Source organism: Theropithecus gelada, chromosome 1, assembly GCF_003255815.1.
Source record: "Theropithecus gelada isolate Dixy chromosome 1, Tgel_1.0, whole genome shotgun sequence".
Classification (NCBI taxonomy): Eukaryota; Metazoa; Chordata; class Mammalia; order Primates; family Cercopithecidae; genus Theropithecus; species Theropithecus gelada.
The window spans coordinates 89,492,053-89,513,441 of NC_037668.1; the positions used below are offsets into that span (position 1 = coordinate 89,492,053).

General features: G+C 41.1%; 1 protein-coding gene across 2 annotated transcripts in view; it reads right to left on the reverse strand.

Annotated features, from left to right (window-relative positions):
• TM2D1 (TM2 domain containing 1) overlaps positions 1-19,881 on the reverse strand; it is a 39,662-nt gene extending 19,781 nt beyond the window's left edge. Inside the window, exons 1-5 of one of the 2 annotated variants that reach the window (XM_025357637.1) lie at positions 19,414-19,613; positions 18,160-18,233; positions 9,420-9,528; positions 1,426-1,517; positions 110-451 (exon numbers count right to left, since the gene is read on the reverse strand). In XM_025357637.1, coding sequence (XP_025213422.1) covers positions 345-451; positions 1,426-1,517; positions 9,420-9,528; positions 18,160-18,233; positions 19,414-19,592 — 561 coding nt within the window. In that variant the 5' untranslated portion in view covers positions 19,593-19,613 and the 3' untranslated portion in view covers positions 110-344. Of the gene's footprint in view, positions 1-109; positions 452-1,425; positions 1,518-9,419; positions 9,529-18,159; positions 18,234-19,413 lie in introns of those variants that run through there. The other variant, XM_025357629.1, reaches the window with a different exon arrangement.
• Positions 19,882-21,389: the final 1,508 nt, after the last annotated feature.

A 21,389-nucleotide genomic window follows, 5' to 3' on the forward strand; every position in this document is an offset into this window, starting at 1 on the left:
TTAGTTATTTAAATGTTGAATGTTTAATTAAATAAACAAGTATATATAGTACTTTATGACTTTTACTTAGGAACTTACAACACTGAGTTTTAGTACAGCTATCAGAAATATACCTACCATCAACCCCACAGTGAAGACTTCTCTTTGATCTTTTGTGGGTAGCAACATGGAAGAAATAAGGTTAGCTTTGCTAGCTAGAAGGCAGAGCATTCAAAAACTTTAAATTTGCTCAGTGAAGGGCTAATATAGAAGCAGACTACTACACTAAATAAAGCATGATCTCTGGAGCCAGAAAATTTGGGTTCAAATTGAGGTCACTAGCTGAGTGTCCTTGGGTAAATCTCTTAATCTCGTGACAATTTTTCTATCCATAAAACAAATATGTCACAGAATAAAGGAAAGCCTCTAGACTCAGTAAATCCCTTAACCTCTCTGGTGACAGTTTCCCTACCTGTTAAAGAGGATTTAAAGAGGATGATAAACTCAGAGGGTTGTAAGGCTTCAATAAGGGCAGGCATGTGAAAGTACTGTTTAAACAAAAGCTATCGTAAAATGTAAATAGTTTTCATAAGCATTAGTAACTACGGTAAATGTGATTACAGCAAGAAGGAAGATATAGAGAGCTGGGCTAAGGGTGATAGAAGTCAGGGCTCCCACTCCAGCTCAAGCTGGTCACCAAAGTTCCAACCCCAACTTGTTCTAAAAGAAGTGCATAGTTGGTTTTTTTTTTTTTTTTTTTGAGACAGAGTCTTGCTCTGTCACCCAGACTGGAGTGCAGTGGTGTGATCTCGGCTCACTGCAACCTCCGCCTCCCAGGTTCAAGCAATTCTCCTGCCTCAGCCTCCCAAGTAGCTGGGACTACAGGCGCCTGCCAACACGCCCGGCTAATTTTTTGTATTTTTAGTGGAGACGGGGTTTCACCGTGTTAGCCAGGATGGTCTCGATCTCCTGACATCGTGATCCACCCGCCTCGGCCTCCCAAAGTGCTGGGATTATAGGCGTGAGCCACCGCGCCCGGCCCAAGTGCATAGTTTCTAATCCCAGGGCAGTGATGAAAGAGATTTGGGCAGAAGGAAATATTTTTTGGAGTGGTAGAGGATGTACATTTGTTCATAAAACATTTACTAAACATCCAGTGTGTGCCCAGCACTAGCAGTGACAGTTCCAGTCTACTATCTTAAGTAAATGCCTACACTATCTTCTGTGTGTTTTCATAAAGGTGAAAACAGGAAAAGTCAGTATTTCTTACCTAAGCTGAACTGTTGGGCTAACTGATAGCTCTATACTCACAGAAGAATGTTAACTACTCAACTCCAATTATACAGAACTTATAATAAATACACAGAGATTTAATCTATAAGAATACATACAATTCACTAAAATGTAGGTTTCATAAGGATTTTTTTTTTAATCAAACATACGCACCCAAGGCAGGGTATCCAAGGTAAAATCGATCTGCTCCCAACCATCCAAGAAAAAGAGACAATGCGACTGCCACTTTGTATGAATAGCCATTTCTGCAAAAAATTAAAATCTGAGTGTCATATTCATATATTTCCAATGTGGACATTTTAGAAAACAAAATTATTAACTACTACTTATTTGTTAATTGGTTCATTCACTCACTCAATTAATGTTTTTTGGATGCCTACTGTATGTCAGGCACTATTCTAGGCTACTGAAATGTATTAACGAATAAAAACAACAAAGATCCCTATTCCCGTGGAGCTCACAGGCTAGTGATAATAAGCAATAAACACAAATATATTTAAAAAGTAAATCATATGTTAGAAAGTCAAAAATGTTACAGAAAAAAAGAAGTAGAGCAGGCTGTGTAGAATGCCAGGAGCCATTTAAATGGCGTGGTAAGAGTAGGCCTCATTGAGAAGGTGATATTTGAGCAGAGACCTGAGGGAAGTGAGTGAGATGGCCATGCCATGCTTCTGAGGAAAGAGTGTCACAGGTAAAAGAGACAGGCAGAACTATCAATTTGAAGTCATATTTCATCATGTAAGATCCCTGCTCATAATCCTCTTTCGTGTGTGTGTGCCTGTGTGTTTATTGGACTCCATATTTGTATGAGTTAGAAAAAGTAGTAAGTGGCCCAGAGATCCTGTTTATGTGTCTAACGTTATGAGGATGTCAAACTTTATGCGGAAGGCAGTAGCACCCCATCTACAATGGAACAGGGCGCCAAACTAGAAGCAGAAAAATAATTTAGAAGGCAATGCAAAAACTAACGCTGAAATCTAATGGGCAGTAACGGTGGGAGAAAGAAGTGAACAAAATTGGGAAATACTAACAAGGCAGAAGCAAACAGGCTACATGTGGGGAATAAGGGAAAAGGAGAAGTCAAGAATGACTCCAAGACGGGCACAGTGGCACACACCTGTAATCCCAGCACTTTGGGAGGCCGAGGTGGGTGGATCACCTGAGGTCAAGAGTTCGAGAACAGTTTGGCCAACAGAGTGAAACACAGTCTCTACTAAAAATACAAAAATTAGCTGGGCGTGGTGGCAGGCGTCTGTAATCCCAGCTACTTGGGAGGCTGAGTCAGGAGAATCGCTTGAACCCAGGGCGGAGGTTGCAGTAAGCCAAGATCGCTCCATTGTACTCCAGCCTGGGCAACAGAGTGAGACTCTGTCTCAAAAAAATAATAAAAAATAAGTAATGAATCCAAAAGTTTCTACTTAAGAAACTGGGTAGAACTGGTGCCATTCAATGAGACGAAGGAGGAAAGAATTTGAAGAAAAAGAAAACAAATGCAATTTTAGACCTTATATATATAAAATATATATAAAGATGGTAATATATTGATATTCAATTCAATTTTATTTCTTTTTTTTTTTTTGAGATGGAATCTCACTCTGTTGCCCAGGCTGGAGTGCAGTGGTGTGATCTCGGCTCACTGCAGCCTCTGCCTCCCAGGTTCAAGCGATTCTTCCACCTCAGCCCCCCGAGTACCTGGGAGTACAGGTGCGCACCACCACACCTGACTAATTTTTGTATTTTTAGTAGAAATGGGGTGTCACCATGTTGGCCAGGCTGATCTCAAACGCCTGGCCTCAAGTGAACCACCCGCCTCGGCCTCCCAAAGTGCTGGGATTACAAGCATGAGCTACCACGCCTGGTCCAATTCAATGTTCCCATATATATATATAGTATATAAAAGATAGTTAACGTATTGATATTCAATTCAATTCAATTCAATTCTAGGACTTATATATATATGCAATATATATAAAGATTGCAATATATTTTATATGTTAGAGAGCTTAAGAAAAAATGGGGCCAGATGTGGTAGCTCACTCCTATAATCCCAGCACTTTGGGAGGTTGAGGCGGTTGGATCATATGAGGCCAGGAGTTTGAGACTGGCAGCCTGGCCAACATGGTAAAACCTCATCTCTACTAAAAATACAAACATTAGCCGGGCGTGGTGGTACATGCCTGTAGTTCCAGCTATTTGGGAGGCTGAGGCATGAGAATCGCTTGAACCTGGAAAGCAGAGGTTGCAGTGAGCCAAGATCACGCCACTGCACTCCTGCCTGGGTGACAGAGCAAGGCTGTCTCCAAAAAAAACAAAAAAGAAAAAAAGAAAAAAAAACAAAGGGAGAGTTGGGCACAGTGACATGTGCCTGTAGTCACATGCCAGTGTGTCCAGCTCTCCCACTGTTGTGCCTAATGAACATTACCATATTTATACATATGTTATATATGATATAAAATATATAATTATATTATATATGAAGATGGTAATATATTTTACATTAAATATTATATTGCATATTTAAGATGGTAATGTTATATATTATATATTACTATATACAATATACTAGTATATATTATATATAAGCATATATATGTTTTACATAATTTTGATTTGGTTTTTTTTGAGATGGAGTTTCGCTCTTGTCACCCAGGCTGGAGTGCAATGGCACAGTCTCGGCTTACTGCAACCTCCACCTCCCGGGTTCAAGCAATTCTCCTGCCTCAGCCTCCCGAGTAGCTGGGATTACAGGCACCCGCCACCACACCCGGCTAATTTTTGTATTTTTAGTAAGACAGGGTTTCACAGTGTTACCCAGGCTGGTCTGGAACTCCTGACCTCAGGTGATCTGCCCGCCTTGGCGTCCCCAAGTGCTGGGATTACAGGCATGAGCCACTGTGCCTGGCTATTTATATATATTAAATCTGAGGTCTAAAATTGAATATAAAACATATCACCAACTTTTTATATGGCACATATATATACAAAGATGGTGAAAGAAGCCAAAGGGGTGGATGAATGAAAAAGGAAAAAGGACCAAGGACATCAAGACTTAAGGAAGAAGCAAAGAAATAAGAATGAAGGGACACAGAAGAGTGTTTTATACTATAAGCCAAAAAAAGAAAGTGTTTCAGGGTTTTTTGTTTTTTTTTTTTTGAGATTTAGTTTCACACTTGTTGCCCAGGCTGGAGTGCAATGGCACAATGTTAGCTCACTGCAACCTCCGCCTCCTGGGGTTCAAGTGATTCTCCTGCCTCAGCCTCCCAAGTAGCTAGGATTACAGGCGCCCACCACCACTCTGGGCTAATTTTTGTATTTTTAGTAGAGATGGGGTTTCACTTTGTTGGCCAGGCTGGTCTCAAACTCCTGGCCTCAGGTGATCCACCCACCTCAGTCTCCCAAACTGTTGGGATTACAGGCCTGAGCCACTGGGCCTAGCCAAGAAAGTATTTTAAGAAAGCCAAGAAAGTATTTTAAGAAAGGAAACAGCCAGGCTGGGCACAGTGGCTCACACCTGTAATCCCAGCACTTTAGGAGGATGAGGTGGGAGGATCATTTGAGGCCATGAATTTGAGACAGAAAAGACTGGTCAACATAGTGACACCCTGCCTCTATATTAAAAAGAGAGGCGAGAGAAAGAAGGGAATAGCCAAATGCTGTAGAAAGATTAAGATATGGACTGTAAACATTCATTCGATATATCAACAAAGATTGCTGGTGAATCTCAGCATGGCCAAAAGCCACACTATATTAGACAGAAAATCCTGTAACAGATAAGTATTATCAAAACAACTTTTAAAAAGTTTGGCTGGGAAGGGAAATGAAATTAGAAAAGCAATTATCTATATAAGTAAATCACCCTAAAGAATAATCTGAAAACTGGTGGTATAGCAGAGATTAGTTATTCACTGAGCCATTTCTCTTTCTCTGTTGCCCAGGCTGGAGTGCAGTGGCACAATCTTGATCTCGGCTCACTGCAAACTCCACCTTCCAGGTTCAAGTGATTCTCATGCCTCAGCCTCCTGAGTAGCTGGGATTACAGGCACGCACCACCATACCCAACTAATTTTTGTGTTTTTAGTAGAAATGGGGTTTCATCATATTGGCCAGGCTGGTCTTGAACTCCTGACTACAAGCGATCTGCCCGCCTCAGCCTCCCAAAGTGCTGGGATTACAGGTATGAGCCACCACGCCCAGGCTCATTTCTCTTTTTCTTATGAATATACAGCTAACCTACATTTCCTAGCTCACCTTGCACTTAAGTGCAGCCATAACTGAGTTTTGGCCAGTGGAAGGAGGATGGAAGTGTACGCCATTTCCAAGTCTGGCCCATAAAATACTCCTATAAAGGTTTCCCTCTCCTCTTTCCCACCTGCTGGCTTAGTGGAAAGGACTCAAAGGACTACAGAAAGCAAAGCCACAAGATGAAAGGAGCAAGGCCCATTCGTGACTGCATGGAACAACTATGGCGTCACCAACACCACCCAGACCTCCAAGTTAACCCAAATGAAACTATGACATAATACTAATATAGATGGCCAATGTAAATAGGTGGGTGGCTTGGTCATCAATCAGGATGGTTATCAGACTTTAGTTTCTGAAGAATACATTACAGAATATTTGCAATAGTAAGATGAAGTTTTAACCAAGTATTAACCTATTATATATAGTTTTAAAAACAATATGCTAACAGGAGTACAAAGAAAATATGAAACTGGAAAAGGGACACCTAACGAACAAGAATGTATCACTGAGTCTTTTTCAGTAGCTGCACAGCAGCTGGCCTTTTGGTAGGCACGTACCTAATATCCCAATAAAGCAAAATTATTTATCAGGTTATCTTAGCTTTGCCATTCTTACCATCAAAATTACCCATCAGTCTAACTCCCACTGTTCTGATGAGCAATGCTCATTCTTTTTCTTTTATTTGGTTGAGACTGGATCTGGTTATGTCACCAAGGCTGTAGAGCAGTAGCCATGATTTCGACTCTCGAGTAACTGGGACTACAGACATGCACCACCAGTTAACTTTTGTATTTTTTGGTAGGGATGGGGTTTTGCCATGTTGCCCAGCTGGTCTCAAACTCCTGAGCTCAAGCAATCCACCTGCCTTGGCCTCCCAAAGTGCTGGGATTACAGGCGTGAGCCACCATGCCGAGCTGCAAATTCTGTCTTGAAATTGTAAACTTAGGCCGGGCGCGGTGGCTCACGCCTGTAATCCCAGCACTTTAGGAGGCCAAGGTGGGTGGATCACCTGAGGTCAGGAGTTCGAGACCAGCCTGACCAATATGGAGAAACCCCATCTCTACTAAAAATACAGAATTAGCCGGGCGTGGTGGCCCATGCCTGTAATCCCAGCTACTTGGGAAGCTGAGGCAGGAGAATCGCTTGAACCCGGGAGGCAGAGGTTGTAGTGAGCCAAGATCACACCATTGCACTCCAGCCTGGGCAACAAGAGCAAACCTCCATCTTAAAAGAAAAAAAAAAGAAATTGTAAACTTTATTGTAAGAAGGGAATAAGCTGGCCAGTTGGAATATCTAGTTTACCTGATGGTTATATTTCTTACCATAATTGATACCAATATCTTATAAGGGTCAGGCATGGTGGCTCATGCCTGTGATCCCAGCATGTTGGGAGCCTGAGGCGGGCTGATCGCTTGAGCCCAGCAGTTCGAGACCAGCCTGGGCAACGTGGTGAAATCCCATCTCTACTAAAAATACAAAAATTAGCCGAGCTTTGGGGCATGCACCTGTAGTCCCAGCTACTTGGGAGGCTGAGATGAGAGGATGCCTTGAGCCTGGAAGGTTGAGGCTGCAATGAGATATGATTGTGACACTGCACTCCAGCCTGGGCTACAGAGGAAGACTCTGTCTCAAAAAAAATAAATAAAAAATACTTATGAGTATGACTAGTGCAGCTCAGTTGTATGCAGCCTAATCCATTTTGAGACACTGAAAGAAAAATCAGCATCAACTTGGAAATTAAGTAACAGGCCATTCTGGTGTTAGCATTACAAATGATATAAACCTGTAAGTTCCAGCCTGAGTGGTTAGCTGTTCTCAACAGATGATTTTCTTACTACAACCTATATCTTGGACCAGCATTTAACACATCAGTTGTTTAGAATGTTTAAGGTAGAAATATCTATAAATTTAAATATTAACTAAACCTTATTTTTTAAACTTACCTCTGTAACAGAAAAAAAATGAAACTATATCTAAGTACACTAGAAACTATTCCTTTTTAACAATTTTTACTCGACTAATGCGAAATCTTGGAACCCAAGAAGATCAGTGGTAGGCTTAGGATTATATAGCAAGATGGAATCCCCTTGCTGTATAAAAAGCCCCTCATTAAATCAATGAGGTAGGATCAAAAGGAAAGACAGAACGCTAAAAGTTCTTGCGAAGAATTCTAACGACTTGTAGCAATAGTCTAATGGTAGTTTCTTTTTTTTCTTTTTCCTTTTTAAGGTCCAATTCATCTGTACAGTGGTTTATTTCTTGAAACAATGAAAACTAAGTGCCATTGAATAGAACTGTAACAACATACAGTTTTAGGCTGAAAATATAATGCCAATAATTAAAAATAGGTAACACTAAATCATGTTTTTGGTACAAAGCAGGAATATAAGAATGAATAATAAGCTTTAGCAGAAAGAGAAATCAAACTTAAAAGTCCTTTTTGAAAAATTTTTAATTTTAATTTTTTTAGAGACAAGGTCTCACTCTGTTACTGCGATCGTAGCTCACTACAACCTCAAACTCCTGGGCCCAAGTAATTCTCCCACCCCAGCCTCCCAGTGGCTAGGACCACAGGCAAGCACCACCTCACTGGGCTAATTTTTGTATTTTTTGTAGAGACAGAGTCTCCCTACTTTGCCCAGGTTGGTCCCCAACTCCTGGCCTCAAGTGATTCTCCTGCCTTGGCCTCCCAAAGTGCTGGGATTACAAGAGTAAGCCACCACACTAGGCCTAAAAGTCCTTTAAATAGAGAAATTCGTAACAAAAGAAAGCCATTTGTCTTAGTATTCCAAGCTGATCATTTTTGTTGTTGTTTTTATAAAAGACAGTATCTCACTATATTGCCCAGGCTGAGCTTGAACTTCCGAGCTCCTCTGGCCTCAGCCTCCTGAGTAGCTAGGACTATAGGCATGTACCACTGTGCCCAGCTAGCCAAACTGATAACTTTTGAATTCTGTTTAACATTACCATTCATCATCCATATTTATTACAAAGAATAAAACGAAGTTTAAAATGCCCTTTATGTGCAAAAAATTAGTGTTTTTCTGATACAATAGGTACACAATTGCTATTTGTACTCTAGAAATCTCCCACATTTTGAAGACAATTTTTTCATAACTCAGTGGTATAAACTGATTGACCTCAATTAACATGGCATGAGGCCATTTATAGTCTTTATTTGTCCCACATACTGGACTACTCAGCTCTACTTGATTTGATAGACTTCTAGCAATAGTCTAATGGTGGTTTATTTCTTTTTTTTCTTTTTCCTTTTTAAGGTTCAATTTATCTGTACAGTGTTTTATTTCTTGAAACAATCAAAACTAGGTGCCATCAAATAGAACTGTAACAATATACAGTTTTAGGCTGAAAATATAATGCCAATAATTTAAAAAAATACACACTTATAATGCATTTATAAAAAATGCATTTATAATGCATTTATTAAAAAAAATACACACTTGGCTGGGTGTAGTGGCTCATGCCTGTAAATCTCAGCACTTTGAGAGGCCGAGACGGGAGAATCATGTGAGGCCGGGAGTTCGAGACCAGCCCTGGGAAACATACGGAGACCTCATCTCTACAAAAAAATTAAAAGTTAGCCAGGCATGGTGGCACAAACCTGTAGTCCAGCTACTTGTGGGGCCGAGGTGGGAGAATTGCTTAAGCCTAGGAGGTCGACGCTGAAGTGAGAAGTAATCATGTCACTGCACTCTAGCCTGGGTGACTGAGCAAGACCTTGTCTCAAAAACCAAAAAACAAACACTTAAAGGTTTTCTGACACAGGCAAAAAGATAAAAGATATAGTTTCAGGATAGTCCCCATAAATTATCTCATCTCTTGATGCAATCAAGATATAATATAGGCAAGTAATCTGAAAATTTAAGTGTCAGTAATGTACTTACACATTTCGGCAAGATATGGGCTTGAAAAAACCAACTTCATTCCCAGTAAAATGTGTTTCATTGCCACTGGAATCCTTACAAGTTATGTTAGGTGCTGGAAAACAGGAAACTGAAGGCAGAAAAAGTCAAGAAACTGTTTTATTTTTTTCTGTAGAGACAGTGTGTAATTGTTCTTTCTAAGACTAGCAAATATGTTATAACAAACTACCTGCCAATATAATATGACACAAGCCTTTAATTTTAGACAGGAAAAGTGACATTATGTATGTACTTACATGCAAGATAAATATAAAATGGTATAGTAGTCTCTTAACACAAAAATACAAGAGTTGCCACACTGGATTAGATGCATGGCTAATCTAATTCAATCTCCTGCCTCTCTGATAAAGGTACCAAGGGAAGAAATGCACAATATTACTGCCCTTTACTTCATCTCCAGAATTAAGAATACCGCTCAAATTTTTGTTGGTAATTCGTTGGGCAATTTATCTATTAAATTATTTTAACACAATGAGTTTGTATTTTTAGCATATATCAACTATCATCGATAATTGCTGCCATAAATTATTTTCATTGATTCTAAATGTATTTGTTTCTTGATTCCCTCTGGGGTTTGATATAGTAGATTATTTCAGAATTTAAGCAATCTTGATCCTTCCTCATAACCCAGATGACATAATAAGAGGAAGCAACACTTATAGACTCAGGCAAGCACTGCCTTAACAGCTTTATAGCCTCATAATGCAAAGAACAAGACCTTTGGAATAAGAACAACTTGTTTGGACATTGCTCCTTTCAGAACCTTGGATTCTTTATAGGTAAAAATAGTACCAAAGGGCTGAGTGCAGCGGTTCATGCCTGTAATCCCAGTACTTTGGGAGGCTAAGGTGGGCAGATTAGGAGTTCGAGATCAGCCTGGGCAACATGGCGATACTCCATCTCTACAAAAAAAATACAAAACTTTGCCAAGCATGGTGGCTTGTGCCTGTGGTCCCAGATGCTTGGGAGGCTGAAGTAAGAGATCACTTGAGCCTGAGAGGCAGACATAGCAGTGAGCCAAGATTGTGCTACTGCCCTCCAGCCTGTGTGACAGAGCAAGACTGTCGAAAGAAAAGAGAAGAGGAGACAAGAAAGAGGAAGGAAGGAAGGAGGGAAGGAAAGAAGGAAGGAAGGAAGGAAGGAAGGAAGGAAGGAAGGAAGGAAGGAAGGAAGGAAGGAAGGAAGGAAGGAAGGAAAGGCAGGCAGGCATATGTTGTGTAAAGCATAGTGCTTGGTTAGAAAAGGTATTCAAAAAGTGTTTAGGGGCCAGGTGCAGTGACTCATCCCTGTAATCCCGGCAATTTGGGAGGCCAAGGAGGGAGGATCGCTTGAGCCCAGGAGTTTAAGACAAGCCTGGGTAAGATAGTGAGACTCTCTCTCTAAAGAAAAAAAAATTAGCCAGGCATGGTGGCATGTGCCTGTGGTCCCAGCTACTCAGGTGGTTGAGGCAGGAAGATCTCTTGACCCTAGGAGATCCAGGCTGCAGTGAACTATGATCCTGCCACTGCACTACAGCCCGGGTGACAGAGCAAGGCCTCTCTCTACCCCACCCCCCACCTCCCACCCTCCCACCCCCCCAAAAAAATATATATATACACACACAAAAAAAAGAGAGCTAGGTTCCCCGCTCTAGGAAATCAGAGAAATTTAACACTTAGAAGACTAAAAAAGAAATGAATATAACATTTTAAGTGGCTATAAAATTAACATAAGATTTTATTATATGAAATTAATCAATTCAAAAGAAGCCTACAACCCTAGAGTTTATTTGTTTAGACATATTTTATAACGATTTCATTTCATCCTTGTAAGAAAGAAGAACTTAAGTAAGCAAATTCATAATATTTTTCCTTTCACAAACAGGAAAACTGAGATTCCAAGAAATTAAATGAGTTGACTAATTTAGTCTCTAAATCCTAGACTAAAACTCATTACTCTTAATCAATACTCTTTCCATTATATCATAATTATCCCACGCTAACACTGATTTCAGCAATAAGCAAAAATAAACAAATCAATATGACAAGATCAAAGCAGCCAGTTATCAATAAATGTTAACTAGCAGACAAAATTAAGCAACATGCTACAAGCCTGTAAATGATTCAATTTGCAGTTTTCTTGCAAAAGGATGTGCTTCTAACCAACGTCTAGGATTTACATAATATCAATTGAAGCCAATAACTACACAGTATTCATTATAAAAAGCAGCAATGTGGCTTTTTTTGTTTGATTGGTTTCTTTTTAGAAACAGGGTCTCACACTCTCTTGCCCAGGATGGAGTGAAGTGGCATGATCATAGCTCACTGTAGCCTCAAACTCCTGGGCTCAAGACATCCTCCAGGCTCAGACTACCAAATAGCCAGGATTACAGGCACACACCACCACCACACCTGGCATAGAAAGGAGCGACGTTTTTCAAATACAGAAATGCTAAACCAGAAATAATGTAATCAGACAATGAAGTTTCGTAACAATAAAAAAGGACTAAATTTAGCCTGGGCAACTCTGCAAAAAAATACTTAGCTGGGACTGGTGGCGCATGTCTATAATCCCAGCTACTTCAGTGGCTAAGGCAGGAGGATCGCTTGAGTCCTGAAGATGGAAGCTGCAGAGAGCCGTGATCACACCACTGCACTTCAGCCTGGGCTACAGAGCAGCAAGACTGTGTCTCCAAAAACAACAACAACAAAAAAAAAATGCCAGGCGTGGTGGCTCACACCTATGATCCCAATATTTTGGGAGGCCGAGGCAAGTGGATTGCTTGAGCTCAGGAGTTAGAAACCAGCCTGGGCAACATGGTGAAATCCCATCTCTACAAAAGAAATGCAAAAATTAGCAGGGTGTGGTGAGGCTAAGGTAGAAGGATCACTTGAGCCTGGGAGGTGGAGGTTACAGTAAGCAGAGATCCTGCAACCGAACTCCAGCCTGAGTTACAGAGTGAGACCCTATCTCCAAAAAAAAAAAATAAAGAGAAAAAAAAAAAATAAAGTTGGCAAGAGCCAACCCCATCTCCATATTTTTAGCATTAAAAGAGTTCTCCTCTGAGAGTGCTAGATTTGGAAAGTAATCATTTTGCAACTATCAGAGTAAAGAATAGTTCCAAGGAACACTTTTTCCATTTTATGGAATGAAGTGTTGACCATTCTATAAAAAAGGAATAGTTCAGGCCAGAATCATTAATGGGATGTAAATCTGGGGGTGGTAGGGAGATATCTGCATGGCCTTAATGAGTATCCCTTTAGATTATTTATAATTGCGAAGAAAAAAATACTAACTATACAGTAGAAAAAGTTGAGTGATAAACAATTAGCATCACCAAGGAGAAAGAGATACTTATCATGTGCCCCCAGATGCGAGATGTTGGGAAGGACACTCCATCAATTATGTTATTTTACAGTGTGGAATGTATACCCTAAGTCTAATCAAAAGGAAATATCAAACAATCCCAATGAGGAACACTCTATTAAATAAAGGGAGGCTGTAGTCATCAAACATGCAAGTCAATGCCATAAAAGACAAAGAAAGTTGTGGAAATGTACCAATTTAAAGAAAACTAAATGTAAAATCTGATTTTAGGATCCTGTACTGGGAGAAAATGCTAAAAAGGCATTATTTGGGTCATCTGATAAAATAATATGGATTAGATTAAAGCATATGTATTAATATTAAATTTACCAAAGTTTATAACTGAACTGTATTTATGTTAAGAAAATATTTCTATTTTCTTTTTTTTATTTTTTACTGATTTATTTTTTGGAGGCAGGGTCTTGCTCTGTCATCCAACCTGGAGTGCAGTGACACAATCAGGGCTCACTGCAGCCTCACCTCCCTGGCTCAGGTAGTCCTCTCACATCAGCCTCCCAAGTAGCTGGTACTACACGTGTGCGCCACCATGCCTGGCTAGCTTTTTGTATTTTTTGTAGAGACGGGGTTTCACCACATAGCCCAGGCTGGTCTAGAACTCCTGGGTTCAAGTGATCTGCCCACCTAAGCCTCCCAAAGTGCTAAGATTACAGGTGTGAGCCACCACATCTGATCTGGAACATCTCTAAAGAAAAACACAGATTTATAGGGGCAGAAAAAAGTATATACACAAACAAATTGAGAGAGAGAAAGTATGTTAACAATTGGTCAATCTGGGTAAAGAGTATATAGATGGAGGTTTTTTTGTTTGTTTATTGAGATGGAGTTTCACTCTTGTTGCCCAGGCTGGAGTGCAGTGGTGCAATCTTGGCTCACTGCAACCTTAGCCTCCCAGGTTCAAGCAATTCTCCTGCCTCAGCCTCCCGAGTAGCTAGGATTACAGGTGATTTTGTATTTTTTTTTTTTTTTTTTTTAGTAGAGACGGGGTTTCTCCACATTGGTTGGGCTGGTCTTGAACTCCCAACCTCAGGTGACCCACCAGCCTTGGCCCCAAAGTGTTGAGATTACAGGTGGGAGCCACTGTGCCCAGCCTACGGTGGAGTTCTTTGTACTACTCTTATTCTTCTAACTTTTCTGTAGGTTTGAAACTATCTCCAAATAAAAAGATAAAAAATAATATACTCTTTGAAACACTAATTTACAGTCAGAAGCTAGAATAAATAGTGGTTACCCACTGAGGCAGAGTAGTGACTATAAAAGACTATGAAGAGGGCTTCTGGCATGTTAATAATGTTGTTTCTTGATCTGGAAGCATTTACAGGTGTGTCATTTGTGAAAATCATTTGAATTATACCTACATGCACTTTTCTGTAAAAATACTATAATACAAACTTAAGAAAATAAAGAAGACTTCTGTCAAAGGACCATAGCAAAATTTTCTGGAGGTAAAATCTGAATATTTTTTGTATTTCAGTGACAGAAAAATTGAAAATACTTGCTGATATGTGTGTATATAACCTAGACAGAACACTTCTTTGTTTTTTTCTTTTTTTAGACAGAGTCTGGCTCTGTCGCCCAGGCTAGAGTGCAGTGGCGTGATCTTGGCTCACTGCAACCTCCGCCTCCCAGGTTCAAGCGAATCTCCTGCCTCAGCCTCCCAAGTAGCTGGGACTACAGGCGTGTGCCACTACACCTGGCTAATTTTTCTATTTTTAGTAGATACAGGGTTTCACCATGTTGGCCAGGCTGGTCTCAAACTCCTGACCTCACATGATCCACACACCTCAGCCTCCCAAAGTGCTGGGATTACAGGCGTGAGCTACCTCGCCTGGACTGACAGAACACTTCTTAAGGTCAGGAATTATGTCTTCTTTTGTAGATCACCTATACCACTTAGCAGATGCCTGCCATGTAATAATTTCTTAATAAATAAATATAAATAAATGAACAAATTCTCAATCAATAACAATATTTTGTAATATAAATTGTCTGAACTCAATAATTAAACTAAATTTAGTTTTAAATTATTCATTACCAATAAATACTTTCTCAATAAACAAATGTGCTTGTTGGATGATACTGAGCTAACCAGGAACCATTTTAAGATCACATCAATTTACTGTCGCAGATGAATTTCCTTGCCTTTTGTCCCAATTCCTACTCACTAGCCCCAAACTCCCCTCTGTAAAACACTGCTCACGTTCATCCCTACCCAAACATTAGTTTATGAAAATTAAACAGCCAGATGTCGTGGCTCATGCCTGTAATCCCAGCACTTTGGAAAGCCAAGCCGGTGGATCACTTGAGCCCAGGAGTTCCAGACTAGCCTGAGCAACATGGAGACATCCCACCTCTACCCACCCCCCACAAAAAATACAAAAAATTAGCTAGGTGTAGTGGCATGTGCCTGTAGTCCCAGCTACTCAGGAGGCTGAGGTGGAAGGATCTCCTGAGCTTGGGACGTGGAGGTTGCAGTGAGCGAGGACGGTGCCACTGCAGTCTAGCCTGGGTGACAGAGTGAGATCCTGTCTCAAATAAAAAAAGAAAAAGAAAGAAGAAAATTAGGCTGGGCTCAGTGGCTCACGCCTATAATCCCAGCACTTTGGGAGGGCAAGGCAGGTGGATCATCTAAGGTCAGGACTTCAAGGCCAACCTGGCCAATATGGCAAAACCCTGTCTCCAGTAAAAACACAAAACTTAGCTGGGCTTGGTGGTGCACGCCTGTAATCCCAGCTACTTGGGAAGCTGGGGCAGGAGAATCACTTGAACCCAGGAGGCAGAGGTTACAATGACCTAAGACTGCGCCACTGCACTTCAGCCTGGGCGACAGAGAGAGACTCTGTCTCAAAAAAAAAAAAAAAAAAAAAGAAAGAAAGAAAAATAAACATAGTTTGAGAATTTCACAATAGTTCTTCATATACTCAGTGAAAAAAACAAAGGAAAAATAATTTTGGCTAGAAGAATAAGACAGATCACTTAACTCACACTTTTCACAACTCTTAATATTTTTCTCCTATGTTAGAACCAAAAAGTATGTTTCATGAGCTATTTTGATATCCATCTCCAATCAGGACTTAGAATTGATTCACCATAGCTAGCCCACGAGCTTTTGTGTGTTTTAAAAAAAGGCAACTAGCTGGGCACAGTGGCTCATGCCTGTCATCCCACCACTTTGGGAGACCAAAGCAAGAGAACTGCCTGAGCCTACGAGTTCAAGACCAGGCTGGGCAATAGAGAAATACCCTCATCTCTACAATTTAAAAAAAAAAAAAAAACAGCCAGGAAGCCAGTCCTGGTGGCTCATGCCTGTAAACCCAGCACTTTGGGAGGCCTAGGCAGGCAGATTGCTTGAGCTCAGAAGTTTGAGACCAGCCTGGGCAACATGGCGAAACCTTGTCTCTACCAAAAATACAAAAAATAACATAACATAACATAACATAACATAACATAACATAACATAACATAGCTGGGAGTGGTGGTGCACACCTGTAGTCCCAGCTACTCCAGAGGCCAAGGTGGGAGGATCACTTGATCCTAGGACACAGAAGTTGTAGTGAACCGAGATGGTACCACTACACTCCAGCCTGGATGACATAATGAGACCCCCAGAAAGAAAATAATATATGCCTTATATAGGAGACATTGCGTAGTATGTATACATTTATTTTATTTAGATATATTACATTTAAAGAAAATGTTTTCCTCCCCCAAGACAGAGTTTTGCTCTGTCATCCAGGTCAGAGTGCAATGGCACGATCTCGGCTCACTGCAACCTCCACCTCCCGGGTTTAAACAATTATCCTGCCTCAGCCTCCCGAGTAGCTGGGCTTACAGGTGCCCATCACTGCACCCAGCTAATTTTTCTATTTTTAGTAGAGACAGGGTTTCACCATGTTGGCTAGGCTGGTCTCGAACCCCCAACCTTGTGATCCGCCTGCCTCAGCCTCCCAAGGTGCTCGGATTACAGGCATGAGCCACCATGCCTGGCCATTTAAAGGAACTTTGTAAGTAATCCTTTCCTTTGTAGTTAACTTATAAATATCCTTTGATTTGCCTGTTTTACACTTCGAAGTCTTTTATATCGTAGCTTTCAGAACACAGAGAATAGAGTTACACATAAAGAAGAGTTAGTTCTCAAATAGTTGTTTCCATCATTCATATGAAAGATGCTAGAAATCTGTGAATACTATTGTAACTCAAGCATCTCGCTTCATCCTGGGAAGCTGGCAGCCAGCTGTCTCAAAAAAAGAAAAAAAAAGCATTTTTCTAGCCTACAGGGTATTTTTTTGTAGATATGGGGATTTCAAAGGAAATTATACAACTGAAAAGAATTTCTGCCCCAAAAGAAGTCTGTCCTCCTGCCCTCCAGTTGGGTGTCTTCTGGAATAAAATGTTGAATCCACTTAAGAATTATTGATAAATTTATAAACACGTAAAAAATCATTTTGATGCCAACTGAATGCTAAATACACACACATAGGCCGGGCGTGGTGGCTCACGCCTGTAATCCCAGCACTTTGGGAGGCCGAGGCAGGCGGATCACGAGGTCAGGAGATCGAGACCATCCTGGCGAAGACGGTGAAATCCCGTCTCTACTGAAAATACAAAAAAATTAGCCGGGCGTGGTGGCGGGCGCCTGTAGTCCCAGCTTCTAGGGAGGCTGAGGCAGGAGAATGGCGTGAACCCAGGAGGCAGAGCTTGCAGTGAGCCGAGATCGCGCCACTTCACTCCAGCCTGGGTGACACAGCGAGACTCCGTCTCAAAAAAAAAAAAATACACACACATAAACACACACCCCAAATCAAATAAATATAATCAAATATAAACCAAAGTAATAATCAAAGTAATAAAAATGACATTTATCAAAGCGACATAAATGATAGTGATGAAGTTGCTGGGAAGCATCAAGGACTTGTAGGTATTATGGTACTAGCCAAGAACTATCAGGTAGGCATTCACAGATGATGTAAGTGGAGAGCTAAAGGAAAATAAAAGGAAGACTTTCCATGTGAGGGAATGATATGCTTATTCATTGGGGGAAAATAAAGTATATAAAATACAAGTACATTTGCCTAACTGAATCTGGGAACATCCACGTCCGGCCCTATTATTGTTTATATGGTGAAACTTCACCATTTCAGAACAAGTAGAATTCTTTTTTAAATTAAATACTGACAGCCCCTAGCTAGTTCTCCAATTTTAAGTTACTCTGGTAACTGAGTAAGAATGTTATAATTTAGAAAAAATGCATTTATTAATTGCCCTTAGTGATCATACATTGACCTATGAAATAATGTTTTTAAAATTATTTTTAAAGACATGTTTGTGGAAGTCTTACCATGAGCTGTGTAGTTTGTACAGTTAACTGGTTCTTGCGTAGCATCATTTATTTTTGGATCTTTACAAATATATGTAAAAAGAAGTTAAGGAAATATGGACTACATTCCAACACAACACATTATCATGCCTTTACTATTCATATTATATACTCATGTTGATATTCACATGTAAATAAAGGCTGCTAGTTTGTCCAAGTCAATAAGCATATGTACAAATATACTTTTAGTATTGCTAAATAATACTTGAGGCAGGAGGATCACTGGAGCCCAGGAATTCAGGAAGAACAGCCTGGCCAACATAATGAGAAGTCTGTCTCTACAAATAATATAATAATACATAAACATTACAATAAACCTTTAAGTTTGTGCCATAATTATCCACGTTTTTACTCATGAGAAAACAGAGTTCAAATAAGTCATCCAAGGTTACAAAGTGCAACAGAAATCTGTCCACTGAGGTGGCTCATGCCGAGGGGGATGCGGATCGCTTGAGACCAGGAGTTCAAGACCAGCCTGGCCAACATGGCGTAAACCCCGTCTCTACTAAAAATACAAAAATTACCCGGGTGTGGTGGCGCATGCCTGTAGTCCCAGCTACTCAGGAGGCTGAGGCAGGAGACTTGATTGAACCCGGGAGGCAGAGGTTGCAGTGAGCTGAGATCGCGCCACTGTACTCCAGCCTGGGCACAGAGCGAGACCCTGCCTAAAAAAGAAAAAAAAGAAAAAAGAAAACAGAAAGAAATTTGTCCACTGGCAGTCTAGCATCTCATGAAATCTGAGGATAACAGGAGGTAATATACATAATATACATAAAGTTAACGATAAATGGGCAACACACATCGGCTAGATCGTTACTACTTGTCTTCCCCCTAGGAAGAGGTGGCAAACATTTCCAGGGTAAGAGACTATCCATCTTTATATTACTAGTGTCTAGAACGGGGCCTGGCATACTTCAGGATCTACATGTTTTATTGAACAAATAAGCACACTGACAAAAAAAAAAAGAAAAAAAAAGTGTATCAGAAGAGGAAGCGCCAATGACTAGTAAAATCACAAGGAAATCACAAAGGGTGGCCTCTGGCCCTGCCATCTCCACAACTCTGTTCACCTTCAGGGATCCTTCAGTCATTAGAAGCCACAGATCAGGTTATCGTTTTCACTCAGTACAGCCCTAGCCGGTCCTGAGGGCAGCGACCCACCTGCGAACCCAACTCTACCTCGCCTCCATGGGGGATGTTCCCCACAGAGGATATTGTCCCACTTTGAGGTCCTCGCACTTAGGCGACTCCTCGCCCCCGGCGGAGGTGGCAACAGCCCCCCAGGGTCCTGTAGTGACTGAGACGAACCACAGGACACCGAGGAGTCTAGCAGTCGCGGCCTCCGGAGCGGACGGACCTGACGGCCACACGGCCGCCATCTTGGAGACCGACATTTCCCTCGCCTCTTCCGCTTCCGCCTCCGCCCAGGAGCCGGAGGGAGAAGGGCAACAGGGCGACGTTCTTAAAGGGACCTCGCAAAGGATAGAATCCAGTTTCGTCGATTCGCGTGTTCTTCTTTCTGTGAGCCCGTGGAATCACATTGGGAGAACCTTTTAAAATATGCATGTACCCCGTCCCTCGGGACGAATTTTGCCCCTCGAACCCTTGGAAGGAGCTAAGGTTGATCTTTGAGTGCTGGAGGAAGGAAACGACTAGTTTAGGCAATCAGGTGCTTCACCGGCTTCTCATTCCCGTGCTCTTAGCTGAGGCTTCTCGATCCTCTGAAAGTGCCAGCGGCGCCTGAGGTTGGAATCAATGCTTTCCTGACATCATCGCAATTAGCCCTGATAGGATTTGGGTTTACAGATAAGGAACAAGGCTCAAAGACGCTGAAACACACTGACCTTAATCACTAAGTGACTCAATCGGAATGAAATTGATGTTTGCCAGATTTCAGATATATGCTCTTACTAATTGACATAATGTCCTCCTGTAACTTTTTAGAGAAGGATTTTGGAAGGCTGCCACGAACAGAACTTAAAAACTCTGAAAGACATTACACCTTAAAAAAAAAAAGTGACAATTTAGGTGGGAGATGATTTGGGGGGTGGAAACTGTAACAAGAGGAAACCAAATTTTATGACTAAGTGAAAAGTTGAAGATTTTTTCCCTCCATCTGTTGTTTTTAAATTTCTATATGTTCTGAAAGTTCTGTGGTGGGGAACTTTAATAGCGAGAAAAAAATGTTTTCTTAAAGTTAAGTTTAATCTTTTTTTTTGTCTAACAATATAAAAATTTGAATTTGAGTGGTGCTTCTTCATCCATACTTTAGCACATTTCAACCACTTTGGTGGTTCTCAAACTTTGAGTAGCATCTGAATCACCTGTAGTAGTTATTAAAAAAGAATGACAGACCCCGCTCTCAGAGTTTCTGATACAAAAGATGTAGGGAGAGACTGGATAATTTCCATTTCTAGGAGTTCCCTAGTGATGTGGATGTTGCTAGTCCGGGGACCGCACTTTGAGAACTGTGGTATAATGAGAAGTAAATTTTTTTTTTTTTTAAAGACGGAATCTCGCTCTGTCACCCAGACTGGAGTACAGTGGCACGATCTCAGCTCACTGCAGCCTCCGCCTTCTGTTTCAAGTGATTCTCCTGCCTCAACCTCCTGAGTAGCTGGTACTACAGGCATGTGCCACCACGCTCAGCTAATTTTTGTATTTTTAGTAGAGACAGGGTTTCACCATGTTGGCCAGACTGGTCTTGAACTCCTGGCCTAAGTGATCTGCCTGCCTCTGCCTCCTAAAGTGCTGGGATTACAGGTGTGAGGCCACTGTGCCTGGGCTCATTTTGGAATATATATTCTGGAAGACATACAACTATTTGAAGTAATATTTAAACATAAACTACGTTTTTAAATTTACTTCCTTCTTTTTTTGAGGTGGGGTTTCACTATTGTTGCCCAGGCTGGAGTGCAATGGCATGATCTCGGCTCACTGCAACCTCTGCCTCCCAGGTTCAAGCTATTCTCCTGCCTCAGCCTCCCAGATAGCAGGGATTACAGGCGCCCGCTACCAGCCCAGCTGATTTTTGTATTTTTAGTAGAGACGAGGTTTTACCATGTTGAGCAGGCTGGTCTCGAACTCATGACTTCAGGTGATCCACCTCCCAAAGTACTGGGATTACAGGCGTGAGCCACCACTCCTGGTCCTAAAATTTTCATAATAAAACAACTTTGCAGCATTACTAT